Consider the following 20011-nt stretch of genomic DNA (forward strand, 5'->3'; position numbering starts at 1 on the left):
TTACTTTAGCCGCATACTATTTTCTAAAATAAAATACGTTGTATTACTCCTATATTTGACATGTCATACAATTTCTTATATAAGTGTGATTGATTTTTTTTCAGATTTACAAACTCACGTATATAGATTTGGTTGCCTACTAATTCAACAAAAATCCTCCAATTTTGTTTTTTTTTTTGGGCTAGAAAACCTATTCATCTTCCTCCGTCCTACAATAATTGTCACTCTTTTTCATTTCGATTCGTCCTATAATAATTATCACACTTTATTTTTACCATAAATGATAAGTAGGTCCAATGTTCCACTAACTCACTCCACTCACATTTTATTATAAAGCCATATAAAAAAGTGAGTGTCACATTCCACTAATTTTTTCAACCAATTTTTCTTTACATTTCTTAAAATCCGTGCCCACTATAAGAATGACAATTATTGTGGGATGGATGGAAATAAGTAAATAAATTGATGTATATGGATAATGAGTTGAAGAGAATTTTCTATAAATAAAAATGAGATATTTTATTTGTGACATATAAAAAAGGTGTTTTTATTTTATGGGATTGATGAAATATTAAATATTTTAGTTGAGTAAATATAAGATGAAAATTGAAAAGATTACATATTCTCATTCAGCTTACAAAGAGAAGTATTGTAATGATGAATAAAACTTAAGTTAGAACAAATTAAACTCTTTAGCGTAATTATAATTTTGACTCAAATAAAAAGGCAAAGAAACAATATATAAATTTAATTACAAAGAAGAATTTATATTAAAATATAGTATACATTGTCAAATAAATAATAGTCCAAATTGAAACCTAATTTTTAAAACATAAATATAATGATATAATAACACCCAATTTAGAATCTATATTCTTATAAATGTTTCCAAATCATAATATTCAACACAAATAAAATCCAAATAATACACTAAATAAACTAAAATTCTAACACAAATAAAGCCCAATTTACATTCCATGAACTAAATTCCAACACAAATAAACCCAAATAATAGTAGAAACGGCGCCTCTCCCTCCCTCCCTCCGCCAAATCGGCACTGCACGCACTCCCTTTCTATCTCTCTCTTTCTCTCTCAATTGGCGGAATTGACTCGTTTTTCCCCACACCAAGAGTCGTAGTCCTCGCAGATTTCGCGCCATCGGTCTGCTCGCCCGGAGAAGAAAGCCGAGGACGCGGCTGTCTCGGAGTTTGGTCCCCGACGCGGCTGCTACTCGCCATCATCAGACGCCGTCGTCTCATGCAGCAGGTCGCTGGTCCGGATTCGTGGCCGCTGACTCGCGACCTTGCCGCCGCCGCCGCTCTCTAATTGAATTGAAGTATTGTGATTTGTTTCCCCGCCGCTCTCCGCTATTCTCCACCGCCTGTTTCTCTCAGGCTCCAAGGTAACCATAATTTCCTAATATTAATTTCCCTTTGAATATCTGTTTTTGGTCTCAGTATGCATAGAACTGATGAATCTTGCAATATTATGCTTGAATTAGTAATATTGATTTGGTTAAACTGAGATTAGGGATTCAAGTTGATCTATTTCCCACTCCATCTCCTAATACACTAATATAAACTTGACATGTGTGATAATTTATATATATATATATAAAAAGCCTACTAAAACTCTAACTATCCAAAAACATATACTAGTACTAAAAAAAATAGACACATGGATCTTCTTTACAAATAAAAAGATTAGACTAAATATCTCCAGAAAATCAGATTTACATTCCAAAAACCTTTCATATTCCATTTTCAAATCAGCGTCTCTCTAATTTACTAACTTGAAGTAGTTCTCCTTTCTCCGCCGAAGGGTTGAAGCTCACAATATAGTAAAAAGCATCCATAATTGTTTAGAAGCATCCAGAAAAGGAAAAACTTTGCATTTTTTTTTTCCTGATTTCACGTGAAATGGGTTATGTTTAGCACAATTGTTTATTATAAACAGGTGGTTTGTGTTTGATAAATTGTTATAGACGTTTGTCTATAGTCTTTTGAACATAAAATCAAGATCCTAACTAAGTAGTAGTTTTCTTAGTTATGTACTTAAGGTTACATAATAGAAAAACAGAGAGTGAGAATGTTGAGAGTACTGTAAGTGAAACATGGTGGATATTAAAATACCTTAGTTTAACAAATATTGGAGAAGTGAAACAGAGAGTGTGAGTGTTTTTTGCATGGTTACTATTTGTATGGTTGAATCTACTTGATTTGTGTATAAATTTCAGCTGAAACATTTTTTTGCTTGTTTTTTGTAAAGAAGTTGATGTTGTTTGTGTTTGCTTTTCATTTTTTTATTTGCAGGTATGGATGGTACTATATCACAAGACTTTATTCCTAAGATAGGAATGGAGTTTGAAACAGAAGTTGAGGCATATGATTTTTATATGAAATATGCTATGGCAACAGGTTTTGGAACTCGAAAAATAGCTGCTCATAAGGATCCAATTACAGGCAACCTTTTGGACATTAGTTTTTGTTGTTGTAGACAAGGTTTTAGAGCAAGAGACAATCGAGTTGTTACAGTCAAGAGACCTCGTCCTGAAATTAGGTGCGGATGTAAGGCTATGTTGAAAATCAACGGTAGATACAGTGGAAAGTTTCGTATTGTGAAATTTGTTGAAGAACACAATCATGAATTGTGTGATCCAGACAAATCTTACATGTTTAGATGTTATCGGCAAATGTCTAATGTTCAACGAACTCAAGTTGATGTTGCTCAAAGTTGTGGGTTGCCTCCAAAGAGAACTCTGGATGTAATGGCAAAAGAATCTGGTGGAATTCAACATCTTGGTTTCACTCATATTGATGTGAAGAATTCTTTGAGAACTAATAGGACTTTGGAGATTAAACAAGGCGATAGTGGAGGTGTTTTACAATATTTACAGAGGATGATAAGTGAGGATCCACACTTTTACTATGCGATACAGTTGGACGTGGAAGATCTAATTACCAATATATTTTGGACCGATGGTAGAATGATACAAGATTTTGGTCATTTTGGGGATGTTGTTTGCTTTGATACTACCTGTAGAAAATATCGTGATGGTAGACCAATTGCTTTGTTCGTCGGCGTAAATCATCATAAACAAACAATTGTGTTTGGTGCAACATTATTATACGATGAAACAATTGAAACCTTTGAGTGGTTGTTTAGTGCATTTGAAGATGCCATGATGGGAAAACGCCCAAAAACTATCTTAACAGATCAAGATCAAGCAATGAGCGTTGCTTTAGCTTCCAAGTGGCCATCTACTCACCATCGCTTGTGTGTTTGGCACATTTTTCAGAATGCAGCAATCCATCTTTCAAGTGTTTTTTCGAGTTTTAAGAACACATTTGCAGTTGATTTTAGTCGTTGTGTGTACGACCTTGAAGAAGAATCGGAATTCCTTGAGGCATGGAATGAAATGTTAGAGAAATACAGCTTACAAGATAATCAATGGTTAACAAGTATGTTTTCTCTAAGGGAAAAATGGGCATTGGTATATGAAAGAAATACATTTTGCGCTGATATCATTACAACTCAACGAGGTGAGTGCATGAATGCCGTTGTGAAACATTATGTAAATTACAAATACAACATTGTTGAGGTGTTCCATCATTTTCAAAGGTTGATAGATGATCGACGCGAGAAAGAGGCTGCAGAAGATTTAAAAAATGCTCAAAGTTCTCCTGTCATGACTTTTCCATTAGAAACACTAAAGCATGCAGCTGCCGTATATACACATAAGATATTTGCACTATTTAGCGATGAGTTGAGGAAGGCATTTGAAAGCAAGATCGAGAGTGAGAGTGAACTTGGAAGTTCTAGGATATATAAGGTTAGACCACTTGATCGGGCTAATGCACATATTGTCACATATGATTCCATTGAAGGTTCCATTTCTTGCAGCTGTAGAAAGTTTGAATTCTCGGGTATTTTATGCTCACATAGTTTAAAAGTCTTTTCATTAATGAATGTCATTCATATACCTGATGAATATATCTTAAAGCGATGGACCAAACATGCTAAGAGTGGGATGACAAGAGTTTGCAAGGAAGGAGTTGTCGTTGTTGATGAAAAAACCCGAAAGAAACAACGATATAAAGAGTTATGCAATTCATTCATACAATTGGCAGCCAAGGCAGCCGAGAGTGAAGATAGTTATGCTTATGCCATGGAATGTCTCTTGAAGATGGGAAACGACATTGATGGAATGGTAGAGAAGGGAAAAAATGTTACTGTTAAGGCAAAGAAGGTCGGAGATGTAAAAGACTGAAGAATCTTTGGAACAAGCTATCAGTAAAAAATGGAAACCAAAAGCAATAAAGAGTGGTTTGGAACATGCTTCTTCTACGCATGAATTTGAAGGGATTGCACTCATCAATGATGAGTACTGGAACTTACCTTACACTGCTTTTGATCCTCAAAGTACATCATAAATTTGGTGTGGACAGAGATGCAAGCTTGCTTCAAATGAAGAGCAAACTATCTGGATTATTGTTTTGCTATTTTTGAATTTTTCATGCACAAAACTAGAATTTTATTGAGCTTGAACTGGAAAAAATTTGATGAACTCAATTAGTTTGTTGTGAACTATTTTTAAATTTTATGGTCAATTTCATGATTTCAATATATTTGCTGCTTGGTTGGAGTATATTTGAAATTTTGCAGTTGCTGCTTTATGAGAAAATAATCCAGAAATAGTGATTCTTTAATGGGAGTAATTGATTGTGCAGTGCTGTTCTTTTCATAAACCGGAGTATATATGTACTGGAGTAATATTGTGACTGAAGGAATTTGTAAGTAGCAGTGAATTAGTGCCTTTAGCAACTTTGATTGTGTAATGAATATGTACGGGAGTATATATGTAAGGAATTTGTAAGTGGCAGTGAATTGATTGTGTAGTGTAGCTCTTTTCAGAAATTAGTTTTCAGAAACTTCAGCAGAGGGAGAACTAGCTTCTCGTTAGTGAAGACATTGGAGAGAAATTGTTTTGAATGTAAATCTGTTTTAGGATAGTAAGAATTTTAGTAGGCTTTTTTATATATATAAAATTATCCACATGTCAATATTATATATTAGTGTATAAGGAGATGGAGGAGGAAATGGCATATGCGATCCTTGCTGCTATTCGATTTATTATGCTTGTTTTGTTTTGATTGGAAAATGTGGAAGGCTTTCTCTCTCCTATCCAGGAGGTATATACAGTTAGGGATTCAAATTGTTCAGTCTAATCTTCTGAATTAGGTATATCATTATAAGATGCAATATCAGTCCATTTCTATTGAAATACAGCTGACATTTGAAGTTTGTTGGGAAAGGATTGGCTTATTTCATGGATTGGGATGAATTTAACTACCTTTATTATTAACATTTGGTATTGGCTTATTTCATGGATAGGGATGAATTTACTACCACACAGCCCCAGACGCAACAAATAGCTCATAATCTGGACTGCATTATTAGCTCTTTTCATCATCATTTCGTTACTCTATTTCAATTTCGAAGATCTTGGGCTTATGTTGATTTGGAATACTTGTAGGTCTATCTGGCAGCCAGCGAGCATTGTACATTGTAAGCTTCCTTTCCATGGCACTTATTTGTTCTCTTTATATATAGATTTTGACTTTTACAGTTATTTTTTATTTTTGTCTGGATTTGTTCCCTAAGTTGATTTGTGTGGTTTTAGATATTTCAGAATGATGAATTTATTTCTAAATTTTGCTGGTTGTTTTGTGTTGCCGTCTAGAAGTAAGTAATAGTATCCTTTATCATCATTTTATTATTATTCAACACAATTTTTTTTCTTTTGCTTGAATCTTGATCTTTTATTGCAGATATGCACAGAGAAGAAAACCACATTATCTGTTGAAGACATCATTTCTTTGATTGATAATAAGTGTGATGGAGTTATTGGACAAGTAAACTTCACACACACACACACAGCTGTTTTTGGAGATGATTTGGACTGTTTTTTTTTTCCAGTTGACTGAGGATTGGGGGGAGAGATTGATTAGTGCATTGAGCAGAGCGGGTTGGGCTGTAGGATACAACAACGTTGATGTTGATGCTGCTAATAAATATGCTGTTGCTGTCGGAAATGGTAACTAATTTATTAGATCAACGAAATGTGAAAAATATGCAAGAATATGTTTGTTGTTGTTGATGATTAGGGAGTGCTGACAGAGACTACAGCAGAGTTAGCTGCTTCACTCTCTTTAGCTACCGCCAGAAGAATTGTGGAGGCTGGTGAATTCATGAGGAGTGGCTTGTATGATGGATGGCTTCCTCATTTGTACGTCCTTTACTTGAACTCATAAGCGAATAATTACACAATCATCGACCCGATCTTTGTTTCCTTTTTGGCAGCTTTGTTGGGAACTTACTAAAAGGACAAACTTTGGAGCAGGTCACATTGGATCTGCCTATGCAAGAATGATGGTTGTGCAACAAAACTTTGTTTATGGATTGGATTTGGTTCATTGATTTAACTAACTTTAATTGTGAAATTGGTTGAAGGGTTCAAGATGAACTTGATCGACTTTGATCTCTACCAGTCCACTCGTCCGGAGAAGTTCGCTACTGCCTATGGGGACTTCCTCAAGGCGAATGGAGAGGCGACGATGTATCATCTGGTGAATAAGGAGAGGCCGGTGATGATGAAGAAGGCAAGTTGCAATAGTGCGAGAGAAAGCGGATACGAGGGCAGTAGTTAGGGAACAACCGATGGAAGAACAAATGATGCATCTTTTATTAGTTATTATCATCATTTTATGGGAATACGATTTTTATTATTTTACTTAAATAAGTGCTGTGAATCTGTGATATAGTTTTATAAATGAGTAAAGATATTCAGAAAACTTGGAATTATATTGGTTTATCGAATCTTAATCCAATCTTAGATTTCAATTGCAAATTCTCTTGGTATTGAAAGGTTCAAGGTATTTCATATTGCCGTTTGTTATTTATTACCAGCCTTTTCTGCTTTAATTACCAAAAAATAAAGGTTCAACTGCGTATTAAATTCCATTTTGAGGTCAAATTTAATTTTCAACATCGCGTTCAATGTGTAGTAAATTTGTGCACTATTGTCGTTATAGGAAGATTAAACACAAAACAAGCCACTCTAACAAATTCTCCAAAATGGGATCCATAATCTCTCCATTAAAAAAAATATGCCATCGAATAAAAATTGTGTTTGATATATCGTTATTTGTTGGATAATTTGTTATACTCCATCTCCATCGATATGTCCAATAGAAATAAGCCATATTTCATTTTTCGTCTATCCTATAAAAATAGTCCATATCTATTTATGACAATGTTTTTCTCCTTCTCTTTTAATTACTATTCCTTCTGTTCCATAATAGTATAGTCATTTTACCATTTTGGTACGTTTAATTGTAGTGGAATCAATTTCCTTTTTAGTAAAAGTCAACATATTTCTTCTCACTTATTTTACTCTCTCTTACTTTATTATCTGTTTATTTCTCCACATTTTTCATTTTATACTTTATTCTTCCTTTACCTAACTCACTTAACACATTTTTTCTTAAAATCTCGTGCCGAAGAGAAACGCCTCCATGACTATGGAACAGAGGGAGTATCATTTATGGACCCCCGCAGTGCAATACACAATTTCAACTATTTTTTCTCTTTATTTCTTACTTTACCAATTACACATTAAAACTCATGTCAATCCCAAATGGTATATTTCTATAGGACGGATGAAATATAAAAATAGGTTAATACTAGATCTCATCATGTTAAAAATCTAAATTTAATATTTCTAAAAAAAACAAAACAAAAAATATTTCGAAATTTTTTAAAGTATATTTAGAATGATACATTTCATATAATACTACTCAATTTGAAATTTTCAATTCATTTATTTATTATTATTATATTAATAAAAATCTAATGCATTTACATATTTATATATAAAAATTGAGGTGTTTATTTTAAAAAAAATTATATATGAATCATATTTCAAGTTAGTCTGCAAACAAGCGTGAGAATCGACAATAATGTTATCAAGTGTTAAGGCAACTCATTTTTGGTTTTGGGTCAACCAAACTCAGATTGCTATCATTGATTCACAACTAATTACTCTAAGCATGTTTGACTGGAGATGATATCAGTAATTAACACTTTAATTGTAAATAAATAAAAATAGAATCAATTGTACAAAAACATGTACGTGAGTCGTGACTGATAAGCGGAGTAATTTTTTAAGTGATACTCCCTCGTCTATATTATGTTCCAATTTTCTGATTTGGTCTGCTTTATATTAATTTTCCCACATTATTTTTTATCACTTTTGGTAATGAACGTCACATTCTGCTAATTTATTTTTCTAACATTTTATTATAAAACTAATAAGTATTGTTAGTGAATTGTATTGTCCATATCATTAGTAGTGTATAACTAGTTAAAAACTTTCCATCTTTGTAGACTTAATCAAAATGGTAAAACTAGCCATTTTTTTTAGGACAAAGTGTATAAAAATAGTACTCAAATTTCACTAATTTTTTCAATTACATTTTTTAAATTCCCTGTAGTACTAAAGTGGGCATGAAAGAGCATTAGTATTGAATAAAAGCCATACAATAATTTTAATTAAAATAGTTACAATGAATCAAATTAAGAATCCATAAAAATGAACAAGAATAGGAAAAGAGAGATGAGAAAGAATCGTAGCTCCCGACAAAGCACAACCACCAAATCCCCCATCCCCCATATATATAGGAGTAGTATATTCCCCTTACGGCCAACAGAAGAATATAGAAGAAGAGGAAGAAGAGGAGACAATCATTCATTCTGTGATCAAACATGCCGACCACCGACAACCAAGGCTCCTTCCTGAACCTGATCAGCATCCGGCGCAACCAGGTGACCACCGACCCCGTCCACGACCAAGAGCAAGAAGACCTCGACCTCTTCCAAAAGCACGTCTCCACCCGCTTCTCCGACCTCCTCTCCGCCCCCTCCCCCTCCCCTTCCGAGTCCTCCAACCCTCCTCCTCCCCCTCCCCCTCTCCTCTCCATCTCCTGGCTCCGCAACCTCCTCGACGCCTTCATCTGCTGCGAGGCCGAATTCAAATTACTCCTCATCTCCGGCCGCGACCCCTCCTCCCTCTCCAAGCCCCCTCTCGACAAACTCATCCCCGACCTCCTCGACCGCCACCTCAAGGCCTTAGACATCTGCAACGCCGTCTCCCACGCCCTCGACCTCCTCCGCCACTGGCACACCTTAGCCCTCATCGCCGTCTCCTCCCTCCGCCGCCACCCTTTGGGAGAGGGCCAGGTCCGCCGCGCCAGGAAGGCCCTCTCCACCATCCTCACCTCCATGGCCGTCGACGACCAAACCCACACCTCCGGCGGCGGCGCCTCCTTCCACCGCCGCGCCCCCGTCGCCAAGAACTTCCGCTCGCTGTCGTGGGCGGTGGCGAAGTCGTGGTCGGCCGCGAAGCAGGCGCACGCGATGGGGGCGAACCTGGTGGCGCCGCGGGGCGCGGAGGTGACGTCGCTCCCCATGCCGATCTACATCATGAGCAACGTGGTGGTGTTCGTGATGTGGGCGCTGGTGGCGGCGGTGCCGTGCCAGGACAGGGCCGGGCTGGCGACGCACCTGCCAGTGCCGAAGCAGCTGACGTGGGCGCAGCCGATGAGCAGCCTGGTGGAGAAGATCGGGGAGGATTGGAAGAAGAAGGAGAAGAAGGGAGGGGCGGGTTTGCTGGAGGAGATACAGAGGATGGAGAGGGTGGCGCAGTGGCTCGTTGATTTGGCGGATTCGTTTATGTTCCCGTTGGATGAGGATAAGGCGGTGGAGCTGGCGGCGCAGGTGGCCGAGCTGGAGGAGATATGCGCCAAGATGGAGGAGGGGCTGCTGCCGCTGCAGCAGCAAGTTAGGGAGGTGTTTCATAAGATGGTAAGGAGTAGAGCTGATGTGCTTGAAGTTCTTGATCAAGCTGGTAAATCAACCATACCTGTTCCATATTAATCATTTCTTTTTCTCATGATGATTGGAATCACATAAGATGTTAGTTAGTTAGTTTTGTGGAGTATACATTTTTGTTTTGTTATACTTGTCTCATTGAGTTTTCAAGAAGAAGAAAAATATACTAACATTGTAGTTTAGAGTTTAATTAAGATGTTCTATGATATTATTGTATTGGCCTGCATCTTGCATCTTGCATCTTGCATCTGTTTGTTAATTTCTTATGGAAGAAGGTTTACTCTAAAAGATAGATAGTTTACATATGTTTCATTTTTTAATGATTATTGGCAGTGTGAATTGATTGTGATCCATTTTCAGCAAGATTAGGTTTTATCGTTTCAGCTCATGCATGGCTGTTTTATGTTATACTACCACATTAATTAATTATACAGATGAATTCTCAAAACTAACACTAACTATGCAGACAATATGATATGTCTATATGTAAGTATGATTCAAAGAGATAATAATTAACTTGGGATCATAATTCTAGAAGCAGGCTGAATCAAGGAGAATTGGTCTTGACTGATATACTAATGAAGATTGTCGTTTCCAAAAACAATTAATGATAAATCTGAGGATTCGAGAGTGATGAGAGACCTCTCATTTCTCTGTGTATAGTTAATCTGGGGGCATAATATTAAATTAAGCATATGTGGGTACGTGTTTTTATGTGAAATAAACATTTTCATCCAAAAGAATACAAACATACCTGAAAATTGAAATGATGTTATGGTTTAAAATAGAGATTGCAAATGTTAATAATTTTGTATAGATTATCTCAACGGTGAAACTCACATATTTCAGTTTACTCTTTATTTAGAATTACATGTGTAATGTAGGATTATAGGAGTATAGTATCTCCCTCCCTCCGTGCACCAAAAATTATTCCATATATGGACTTCACAGATTTTATTGATAAATTGGTAAAATAAAAGAGAGAAAGTGGGTAAAGTTATTAATTGCCGGATCAAGTAGTAGTTTCTCGTCTCCGCCTCTTTCTCGGCTGTTCTGCATCCATCTGGTGTTCCATGTGATACCAGTGGCATTGTTATGTCTCTAAGACAACCAAACCAAGGGCGGAGCTAGGAATTGATATTAGAAGTATTATAAACAAATTTTGAGTATTATTGAGAATGGCCATTTAAAGAAGTTCGAGGAGGCCTTTGATCCATGTGGCTTTGATATGGGCAAACAGTGATTTATCAAACCTGGATGTTTGCGGCCGCATGCTCTTTGATACAGATATTTATTCCACAAACATCCAAGATTTGGCAGCGTGCAAAGTCAGCGAGCTGCTGAGGGTCTTTGGTCTGTGGGTATAAATTATACTAATATTCAATTAAGCATATGTGGGAATTTTTATGTATCGTCCAGTACAAACATAACTGAAATGATGTTAATGTTATAATGGCTTAATATAGAGATTGCAAATGTGAATAATTTTGTATACATATACCGGCAAAGGTGAAACTCGCATATTCCAATTTACTCTTTAATTATTTAGAATTACATGCATAATGCAGCCATTCCATGAATCTAACCCCGAACACATGTAGTAATATAATATAAGGTCTCGGATCAATACGACTTTAAGTTTTTATTTTTAATTTATATTTATAACAAGTAATTCGTTAAAAATACAATTACATCCGACAGAGTTTAACTTTGATGTAATTAGGCAAAATAATTTTTGGTAGAAAATTAGTATTGCAAGGGAAATTGCACACAGTCGATTTACCACAACACTTGTAGTATGTAGACGATACTTCCAGTTTTTCCCCTCAATTTTGTTTGTTTTCAATCTTTTACATGCAAATGGGAACTTTTATCAGATAAAATTAATAATTAATAGGAGTATATCTTATTTTCAAAATGAAATACTATAAAAAAGCACCAAACTATTAGTAACTCAAAGAAAGTGATTAATCTGTAATAAATCTGGGTCAAATGATATAACGACAAGTGGATTATTAAGAAGAAAAATCCAAAGTATTAGGGCGGCCCATCCCATCTCACCGGAAAATTTTCAGACGTCCCTTTCACCCCGCCAATCGCCGCCGCACACGCGCGCAGTAAACCCACGGCTCTAGAATCTTTGGAAGAGCCACTCTACTATTTCATTAATGATCATTCCATTTATCCCTAATTATTTTATTCTCAAGGGTATATAAAACCTCATCATCTCTGCATCCCAATGTCTTCTGCTTCAGGTCTGCCTTCCCTCCCTTTCTCCCCTATCCTATCGACTTCTCGAAATCGCACTTGTTCATTTCTGTTCTCGCAGTTTGTAGAGCGAGAATGTCGAGCATTTCGCAAGCGCTGTCGCTGAAGCACGGCCTTTCGCTCTGGTGTCCTCAATTAGCTTCCGTGAATCAGATTTCTGAGAGTTCCTGCATTGCCTCCGCGAGATTTAGTCGGAGATTCACTGTTTCAGCTTCCTCTTTCGCCAACGAAAATCGGGAGTAATTACTGTCGCCTTTTTTGGTTATTGCACCTAATTAATTGCTCTATTTGTTTCTGGAGGTGAATTTGTGTCTGCTTGGATTTGTGGCTGCAGATATGTTATAGTAGGTGGTGGGAATTCAGCTGGTTATGCTGCTCGGACTTTTGTTGAACATGGCTTGGCTGATGGGAAGCTCTGCATCATCTCTAAAGAGGTTTTTCATTCTATTAAGTATATGGCATAAAACTTTGTATAGCTGTGTGGAGTATCAGACAGTAGAATTTTTTGTATTTCGTGAGCCATAGGTAGTTATCTACTAACAGAATCTTGATTGAAGAACTGTGAATCACGAGGATTGGAGGAAAATGTGATTAGGTCTTTACATGACAGTTATGTGCGTGATCACCCCGTATTTGTGTAAATTCAAGATTGATAAATAACTACTTATAAAGCTCATGAATGTGCACCTATGCCCTAGGAGAAAATTTGAAAATTGCTGAGTTTTGCTCAATGAATATTTGAGATCATATTAAATTTTTCTGGACTTGCAAGAATATTAACAAGCTCATATTAGATACGCGAATGGTTTGGACATGCCAAAGAGACATTACTTAGTATCATATCATCTTCTTCATGAGTTTTCATATGTTTTGCTTTAATGGTATTAAGGTTGAACTTTCTTCTTAAATGCAGGCACATGCGCCTTATGAGCGTCCGGCTTTGACAAAAGGCTATTTATTCCCCTTGGATAAAAAACCAGCACGTTTGCCGGTAATCACTAATTTCTACTTATTAATTTTAGCTCGATAATATGGATATATCATCTGCATATTTGAATGCATCATCGTACTTTAAGATCATTGTCCTTGAGTTTCTTAAAAAATGTAACTTTGTCTTCATCAAAGAGATGCAATATTAATGGTATATCTGGGCATTTTTTTCCATAACTTATACACTAATTATCCCTTCATTATTTCTTTTCCCATCTTATAGTTTTTTTTTTCTCTCTCTCTCTCTCTAGATATTCATGTTTGCATTTGTTACTCTAGGGTTTCCATACTTGTGTTGGATCAGGTGGTGAAAGACAGACTCCTGAGTGGTACAACGAGAAAGGGATAGAGGTAAACATATTCCTGTTCTTTATTCATCTGACATTGTTCTATCATGACTACAGCTTTGTATTAGATTATCTCTCTATTTTAAGGGTGTCAGAGCTATTTGATTTGAAATATGAGTATTATTGAAATTCTTTGCTCCCAAAGATTTTAGTGGGTTGACAATTGTAGCTTGAGTTGACCACAAGGAAAAAGAACTGAACATTTTCTGCACTGTAAATGTCATCTTTATATTAAAATGCTAAAAAGAATGGCAAGTTTCATAGTACTGTATCATTAGATTCTCACTCAAGTCATCTTCACAAAGAAATATACTGAGTATCGAGAAATTATTACTAATTGTATTTTCTTCCTTAGGCCTGTGACAATTCTATAATATAGTTTCCAAAGAACAGGAGAATCACTTAAAAAAGGCTTTTGAAGAGTTTTTGGAGACCGTAATAAGTTTCTTTCAACAGATATTTTGTTTTGGGAAGTTTCTGTAACCACTTATGTGTATATGAATCGGTAATATACGTTTGTGCTCACACCAACCTCCTTGTCAATAGATGATCTATGAAGATCCAGTAACCAACATTGATGTTGAGAAGCAAACTTTGAAAACAAATTCAGGAAAGTTGGTGAAGTATGGTGCCCTTATAATTGCTACTGGATGCACTGCCTCCAGGTATTTCCACTTTTGAATACCTTTTTTACCATCATCTACCACAAGAGTATCTACTTCAATTTGATTCACAATCTCTCTATCCAAGTACTGTGATAGTTGAACTTTAAATTGAAATAAAGGAAAACTGAATGATGGACTATCTTGTGTCCTTGAAACAATGTCACCATGAAGTATTATATGCCAAATAGAAAATCAAGTCCTTACAAATAAATCTAAGTTTAAGTTTGCAAGTCACTGTGCCTAAGGTTCCCAAAAAATAATTTAGTTTCTGACTGTCCTAAAATTTTGAGAGCTGCATGTGAGCTTTCCTGTCTGTATTCTTTTATCAAAGATCTTATAATTTTTAACTCTTAAGCATCCTCTTGTTATATAGGTTTGCATGCTTTTTTTAAGCAACATGTTCTTTCATCATATGTAACAATTAACATTGTTCTCACCTTCTGCTTTCTAGATATTGAAATAGTCTTCATGTTTGTCAACATTATGTAGTTAATGATTTCCAGATAGTTCCCATCTGCAAGAAGTTGAAGTGATGATTTTTTTCCTTCTTAAAGATACTCCATCATAAATACAGTTATTGGTTTTCTAGAGATAGTAGTCTTCTGCAATGATAGTAATCATATTTCTCCTTTGTTTCAGATTCCCAGATAAGATTGGAGGAAACTTGGGAGGGGTTCATTATATTCGGGACGTTGCAGATGCCAATTCGCTTATATCATCCCTGGTAAATTATAATTGTTGTGCCGACTTGGAATTAATATTACAAGACACTCACACAGTAAATATAAATTTTGACTATATGTATTTGCTAAACTGGTGATGCTGGGCAATGCTTTTCATAGGAGAAAGCAAAGAAAGTTGTCGTCGTCGGTGGTGGCTACATTGGCATGGAAGTTGCAGCAGCAGCAGTTGGTTGGAAACTTGATACCACTGTAACCGTCATACCTCCTTACTGTTGTTGACAAGGCTTTATATTAGTATACCTCGTTCATTGAATTATTATTGTATCAAAACTTGGTTTCAAACTCAATTTTACCTCATTCTGTTCTCTCATTTGACAAATATTAAACTGATCCTTATATTTTTATTTTTTAATATTAGATAATTTTTCCTGAAGATCATCTTATGACAAGATTGTTTACTCCTTCTCTGGGACGAAAATATGAAGAGTTATACCAAGATTATGGTGTCAAATTTGTAAAAGTAAGTGCTTTGTTTTAACATTGCTTCTTCCAACTCTTGCGATTTCCTTGCTCGCCAAAAGAGATACTATAAGACAAGAAGAGAGTATAGAAACGTGAGTTGTCCAGCTGATTGAATGTAAGATACATAAGGATCTAACCTGTTTACGTCTCATACTTCAGGGTGCTTCAATAGAGCATTTAGAAGCTGGTTCTGATGGTCGTGTAGTTGGTGTAAAACTTGGGAATGGTTCTACAATTGAAGCTGACACGGTAATTTAGAAATGCTCGTTATGGTATAAGAAGTTTTGGTTGAAGTGGATATGCATTTATAATTTTATATCAAACTTGTATTGTTGGTCGGTCATTTTTTTATGCTTCCATATATTAGATAGTTTGACAGGTGTTTTGTTATTCAAAATAAAAATGAGAAGATATTGAATCATGGCTTTCATGATGCAGGTTGTTATTGGCATTGGAGCAAAGCCAGCAGTTGGTCCATTTGAAAGCATCGGTTTGAATAGCAGTGTTGGAGGAATACAGGTATTCACGATGACTGTACATAGTCTCTTTTGAGTAGGGCGCTCCAGAATTATGGACTTCTGTTACCATTGCCACTTTCATATTGTTTTGGGCATACTTCTGTTACCAAAGGCAATTGATTATGAGAGTAACTGGAACTAGGCATGTCATCTTCTGTTGGACCTCTACCTATTTCTACTGTCTTTTGTTTCTGGGAAAACAAAAATCGAAAGACACTCCCAACTTGGATGGAGACTGATAGTTTTGTTTCAGTCATGATTAATGAACTTGTAAAATATAAGAAATCTCCTGCTCAAGCAAGATAGCATAACTGACCCATTTTCTTTGATGTTTGAATTTCAGGTCGATGGCCAGTTCAGAACAAACGTACCTGGCATTTTTGCTATTGGAGATGTGGCAGCATTTCCCTTAAAGGTATTTTATCATAGTAATAACTAAGCAAGAAAAAAGTTTTTGAATTTTGTGAATTTAACAAATTGCCAAAATGTTGACAGATGTACAACCGAATTGCAAGGGTTGAACATGTTGACCATGCTCGTCGTTCTGCCAAGCATTGCGTTCAGTCCCTTCTAACTGCACACACTGCCACGTAAGTCGGATACTTCTCTGATTCACCCTTCTGCTCCTGAGCTTCAAACTGCTGGATCCTTTGTAATTGTCTGTTATGGTGATAAATTTTCAGGTATGACTATCTCCCTTCTTTCTACTCAAGAGTATTTGAATATGAAGGAAGTCAGAGGAAAGTTTGGTGGCAATTTTATGGCGACAATGGTAAGGACAATTAAAATCTTATTTTAGGTGGATTTTTATATCACTGGACTAATCGCTTAAATGTAATGAACAGTTGGTGAAACAGTTGAAATCGGGAATTTCGATCCCAAAGTAGCAACGTTCTGGATTGACTCTGGTAAAATTCCTGCCCCTGTGTGGTCATATCTATGGGAACTATCTGTGTGATATTTTTTCCTTGCTTTTGCATCCCTTTTTACTTCTGAAAGGGGATTGAGACCGAGTGATTCTCATTGTTGTAAAGCATCTGATAATGACAAGAAAATGGTTGGAGGTCCTACTGCTTATCGATCTCAGAAGGGGGATCCAGTTATTTATATACTAAGTACTGTATATATATATATATGCACACATTCATGTAGAAATGTTAACAGGCAAAGATGACCGACATCAATATTTTGTGCTCGCAGGGAAACTGAAAGGCGTCTTTCTTGAAAGTGGAAGCCCTGAGGTATGTATTATTACCAGTTAATTTATATACAAAATCCATAATTTCACCCTCACAACGTTAAAATATTGATTTTACCAGCTTTCTGGAGAGAAAACGTGTACTTTTAGCTTCTATTTAACTTATATCTGTTGCCACATGAATGTTCCCTATAGAAAGTTTCTATTGAGTTTTGGGACCATGTAGAAATTGAATTGTCAGAAGTAGCTACCAAATTTATTTTGGAAGTCTTTTGTTTATATGTTTAATGAATTACCAGTCCAAACCTTAACAGGGTCTTGGGAATGTAGCAGTTATACGAACCCAATCAACTGTACCCAGATCTTGGCTAACTAAACCATTTTGTTTGGTTACCAAAATCAAGTAGCACATATAAATATCTTGGACGAAGACTAGGTGATTACTTTACTTTAGGTTGCCGGTTTCGATCAGTATGCCTCAGATATTGCATTAATAGGCTTGATATGTTTATGCGCCGACATAGTTCAAATACAGTAAAGAGCCTCTGATTTTAATCCATGATACGAAGGTTTATTCAATAGAATCGACATAGATGCTATGCTAAACCTTTCATCTAATAAATGCCTGAGATGAATGAGATCTCAATTCATCCCATGTAACAACATTAGCTACAATGACTCGCCTTTCACGACTTTTGACTCTTGACTTGGCATCATGTGACACTTTGATGTGATTTTGTAGGAATTCCAACTGCTTCCTAAACTTGCGAGGAGCCAGCCATCCGTGGACATAGCTAAGCTTCAGAATGCTTCTTCAGTAGAGGAGGCGTTGGAAATCGCACAATCTTCATTACAGGTTGAAGCTAAGGTTTAGTTTGTTTCTTGCATAGACATGTAGATGGCTCTGTATGCAACCTCAAATCGTCTCTACCTCTTCTTCTAACGGTCTACAGACTGTTTCATATGGCTGATAAAGTGATAGTAATTGAGAAGATTGGTAGAATTTTCCCAATAAAAGTTTTACACTCATCTGACTGGTTAAATTATTTGCATTTAATGTATCCGAACGAAAAAATAAAATAAAAGAAATAAATGATTTATTTATTTTGGTGGTTCGTCCTATTTTTGTTTTGTTTTGTGTTTTTGTATATATGTTCATCCTGATTTTTTTTGTTTTGGTCGTTCGGTATGAACGCTTTAATTGCTATAGTGATTTTTGTGAATTGAAAAGATTGAATATGCGAAGTTTCGAGTCACTGAAAGTCAATTGTATTTTAATTTGTCTTAATTCTTTTTTTTTTTGTTTTATAAAAACTCTCATTTCTTTTACTATAAGATTGATAACTTTCTTGACTTGTCTTTATTAGTAGTAATTGTGGAGTAGTATATCTATAACCAAGATCGCACTGATTCAAAATGGATGATATTCATATTAATATCATTTGTTCACGTGAATAATTCTTTTAGTTTTTTGAAAAATATTTGATTAATTGAAATAGTTGTAATATTATTGAATACATATGAATTTTATGCATAAATTAAAAAATATGGAAATTTTGTCGTTCCATGTGTTCCATATACACAAGGTACGGGACCTACTCCAGAATTTTGAGTCTTTTGTGGTCCGCCATGTGCACAGAGAAGGTAATTTTGCAGCTGATTTTTTTATCACATGCATATAGCTTTTCTAGAGGAGTTCATGTTTTAGAAAATCTACCTGTGGGTATTAGCGGGTTGCTTCATGATAGATTAAGAGCTTCTTACATTCATTAGTTTCTCTTTTCGGGCGTTGCCCGTAGTTTCGTACAAAAAATAAATAAATATGGAGTTCAAAATTTTGGTAAGGTAAAAGAAGTGACAATATTAATACTACAGTAGTGAAGATAGGAACACAGACCAATCTTGTCATAAGCATTTTCATTTTAAATCAATCTAATTATAAACTTTATAATTTTTACGAGAAAATTAAAGAGCGCGCAGCATCGATCTAATGTTCGTGTGGTTTAGAACTTTAGAACACATCAGTTGTTCAAAGTATTGACTGCATTATGAATCATTTTTTATGACGTGAATGTTTTATTTGTATTATGGAGTATTAGTCACAATCCAAAATTTGTCTTAATACAATTCAAAGTGAATTATTCATACACGCTTCTTAGCTAACAACGTTGATTTTTTAATACGGCTGTAGACTAGCAGTTGACTAGTTGCATTGACTCCATCGTTGCCATTTATTAGAACATGGTTTAGATTAAGCATGACCTTTAGGGACTGTTTTAACACACATACGTAATTGCATATTGCATTTCAAACTTAATTCACATATTGCTGCAATTTCAATTCAAGTTTTAAATGGTTGTAATTAAGTAATATATTAGTACTATAATTTAATAATTACTAATAGTAGTGAATTTGACTCTTTATATTCTTCATAACATGTGATTGGAGTTGAGATTTTAAGACCCATAATGTTGACACTACGAAACTCCAATTGGCTGTGTATGTTGTTTTCTCGTATTGTTATTGTCGAACATTTAACGCAATGCTTGAGTAATTAAGTAGGATGCCAGCGCTTGTATTGGTGCCAGACTTTCAAATAAATTGAATGTCAATTTCACTTCCACCTACAAAATTGATACTCATATTAATTAAAGTTGTTATTGTATGTTGTTATGAAGTAAATGTTTTTAAAGGGAACTGGTGAGAATAAATTCCAAATTAAAACAAAATTGTCTCCACCGTGATATAATCTTATATAAATAGTTACATAAAAATGAACTAGATTGATTTGCCCACCGTGCAATGCACGGCAAAAATTACTTAAGAAATAAAATGCTACTAATATAGCTAAAATTAGAAGATACATAT

At 35.5% G+C, this 20011-nt stretch overlaps 4 protein-coding genes across 4 annotated transcripts; all 4 read left to right on the top strand.

Moving 5' to 3' along the window:
- Positions 1 to 991: 991 nt before the first annotated feature.
- Positions 992 to 4649, top strand: LOC148931106 (protein FAR1-RELATED SEQUENCE 5-like). The gene is made up of 2 exons (XM_089068226.1): positions 992 to 1403; positions 2314 to 4649. The coding sequence occupies exon 2, from the start codon at positions 2316 to 2318 to the stop codon at positions 4269 to 4271; it is 1956 nt and encodes a 651-aa protein (XP_088924352.1). The 5' UTR covers positions 992 to 1403; positions 2314 to 2315; the 3' UTR covers positions 4272 to 4649.
- A 439-nt stretch (positions 4650 to 5088) lies between these two features.
- LOC125213755 (glycerate dehydrogenase-like) lies at positions 5089 to 6711 on the top strand. Its single transcript, XM_089066723.1, has 4 exons — positions 5089 to 5142; positions 5833 to 5916; positions 5981 to 6098; positions 6515 to 6711. The coding sequence occupies exons 1-4, from the start codon at positions 5089 to 5091 to the stop codon at positions 6709 to 6711; spliced, it is 453 nt and encodes a 150-aa protein (XP_088922849.1).
- Positions 6712 to 8817: 2106 nt separating this feature from the next.
- LOC125210395 (protein ROH1A-like) lies at positions 8818 to 10211 on the top strand. Its single transcript, XM_048109953.2, has one exon. It carries the CDS (start codon positions 8828 to 8830, stop codon positions 9995 to 9997), a length of 1170 nt encoding a protein of 389 aa, XP_047965910.1. The 5' UTR covers positions 8818 to 8827; the 3' UTR covers positions 9998 to 10211.
- Positions 10212 to 11981: 1770 nt separating this feature from the next.
- Positions 11982 to 18247, top strand: MDAR6 (monodehydroascorbate reductase 6). The gene is made up of 17 exons (XM_048116956.2): positions 11982 to 12207; positions 12282 to 12459; positions 12555 to 12654; positions 13134 to 13211; positions 13490 to 13561; positions 14104 to 14222; positions 14862 to 14946; positions 15065 to 15154; positions 15324 to 15425; positions 15587 to 15676; positions 15866 to 15946; positions 16289 to 16360; positions 16441 to 16535; positions 16629 to 16717; positions 16791 to 16853; positions 17146 to 17186; positions 17886 to 18247. The coding sequence occupies exons 1-17, from the start codon at positions 12192 to 12194 to the stop codon at positions 18015 to 18017; spliced, it is 1503 nt and encodes a 500-aa protein (XP_047972913.1). The 5' UTR covers positions 11982 to 12191; the 3' UTR covers positions 18018 to 18247.
- Positions 18248 to 20011: the final 1764 nt, after the last annotated feature.

This window comes from Salvia hispanica, chromosome 3 (genome assembly GCF_029641045.1).
Source record: "Salvia hispanica isolate PSC_SH4W2 chromosome 3, Shi_PSC_v1, whole genome shotgun sequence".
NCBI lineage: Eukaryota > Viridiplantae > Streptophyta > Magnoliopsida > Lamiales > Lamiaceae > Salvia > Salvia hispanica.

Coding starts and splice junctions, on each gene's coding strand:
- LOC148931106 (XM_089068226.1), top strand. CDS start 2,316: ATGGATGGTACTATATCACAAGACTTTATTCCTAAGATAGGAATGGAG.
- LOC125213755 (XM_089066723.1), top strand. CDS start 5,089: ATGGAGGAGGAAATGGCATATGCGATCCTTGCTGCTATTCGATTTATT. Junction 5,143..5,832: donor CTATTCGATTTATTATGCTT/GTTTTGTTTTGA, acceptor CTTTTATTGCAG/ATATGCACAGAGAAGAAAAC. Junction 6,099..6,514: donor TGCTGTTGCTGTCGGAAATG/GTAACTAATTTA, acceptor AATTGGTTGAAG/GGTTCAAGATGAACTTGATC.
- LOC125210395 (XM_048109953.2), top strand. CDS start 8,828: ATGCCGACCACCGACAACCAAGGCTCCTTCCTGAACCTGATCAGCATC.
- MDAR6 (XM_048116956.2), top strand. Junction 12,655..13,133: donor TCTGCATCATCTCTAAAGAG/GTTTTTCATTCT, acceptor TCTTAAATGCAG/GCACATGCGCCTTATGAGCG. Junction 13,212..13,489: donor AAAAACCAGCACGTTTGCCG/GTAATCACTAAT, acceptor TTGTTACTCTAG/GGTTTCCATACTTGTGTTGG.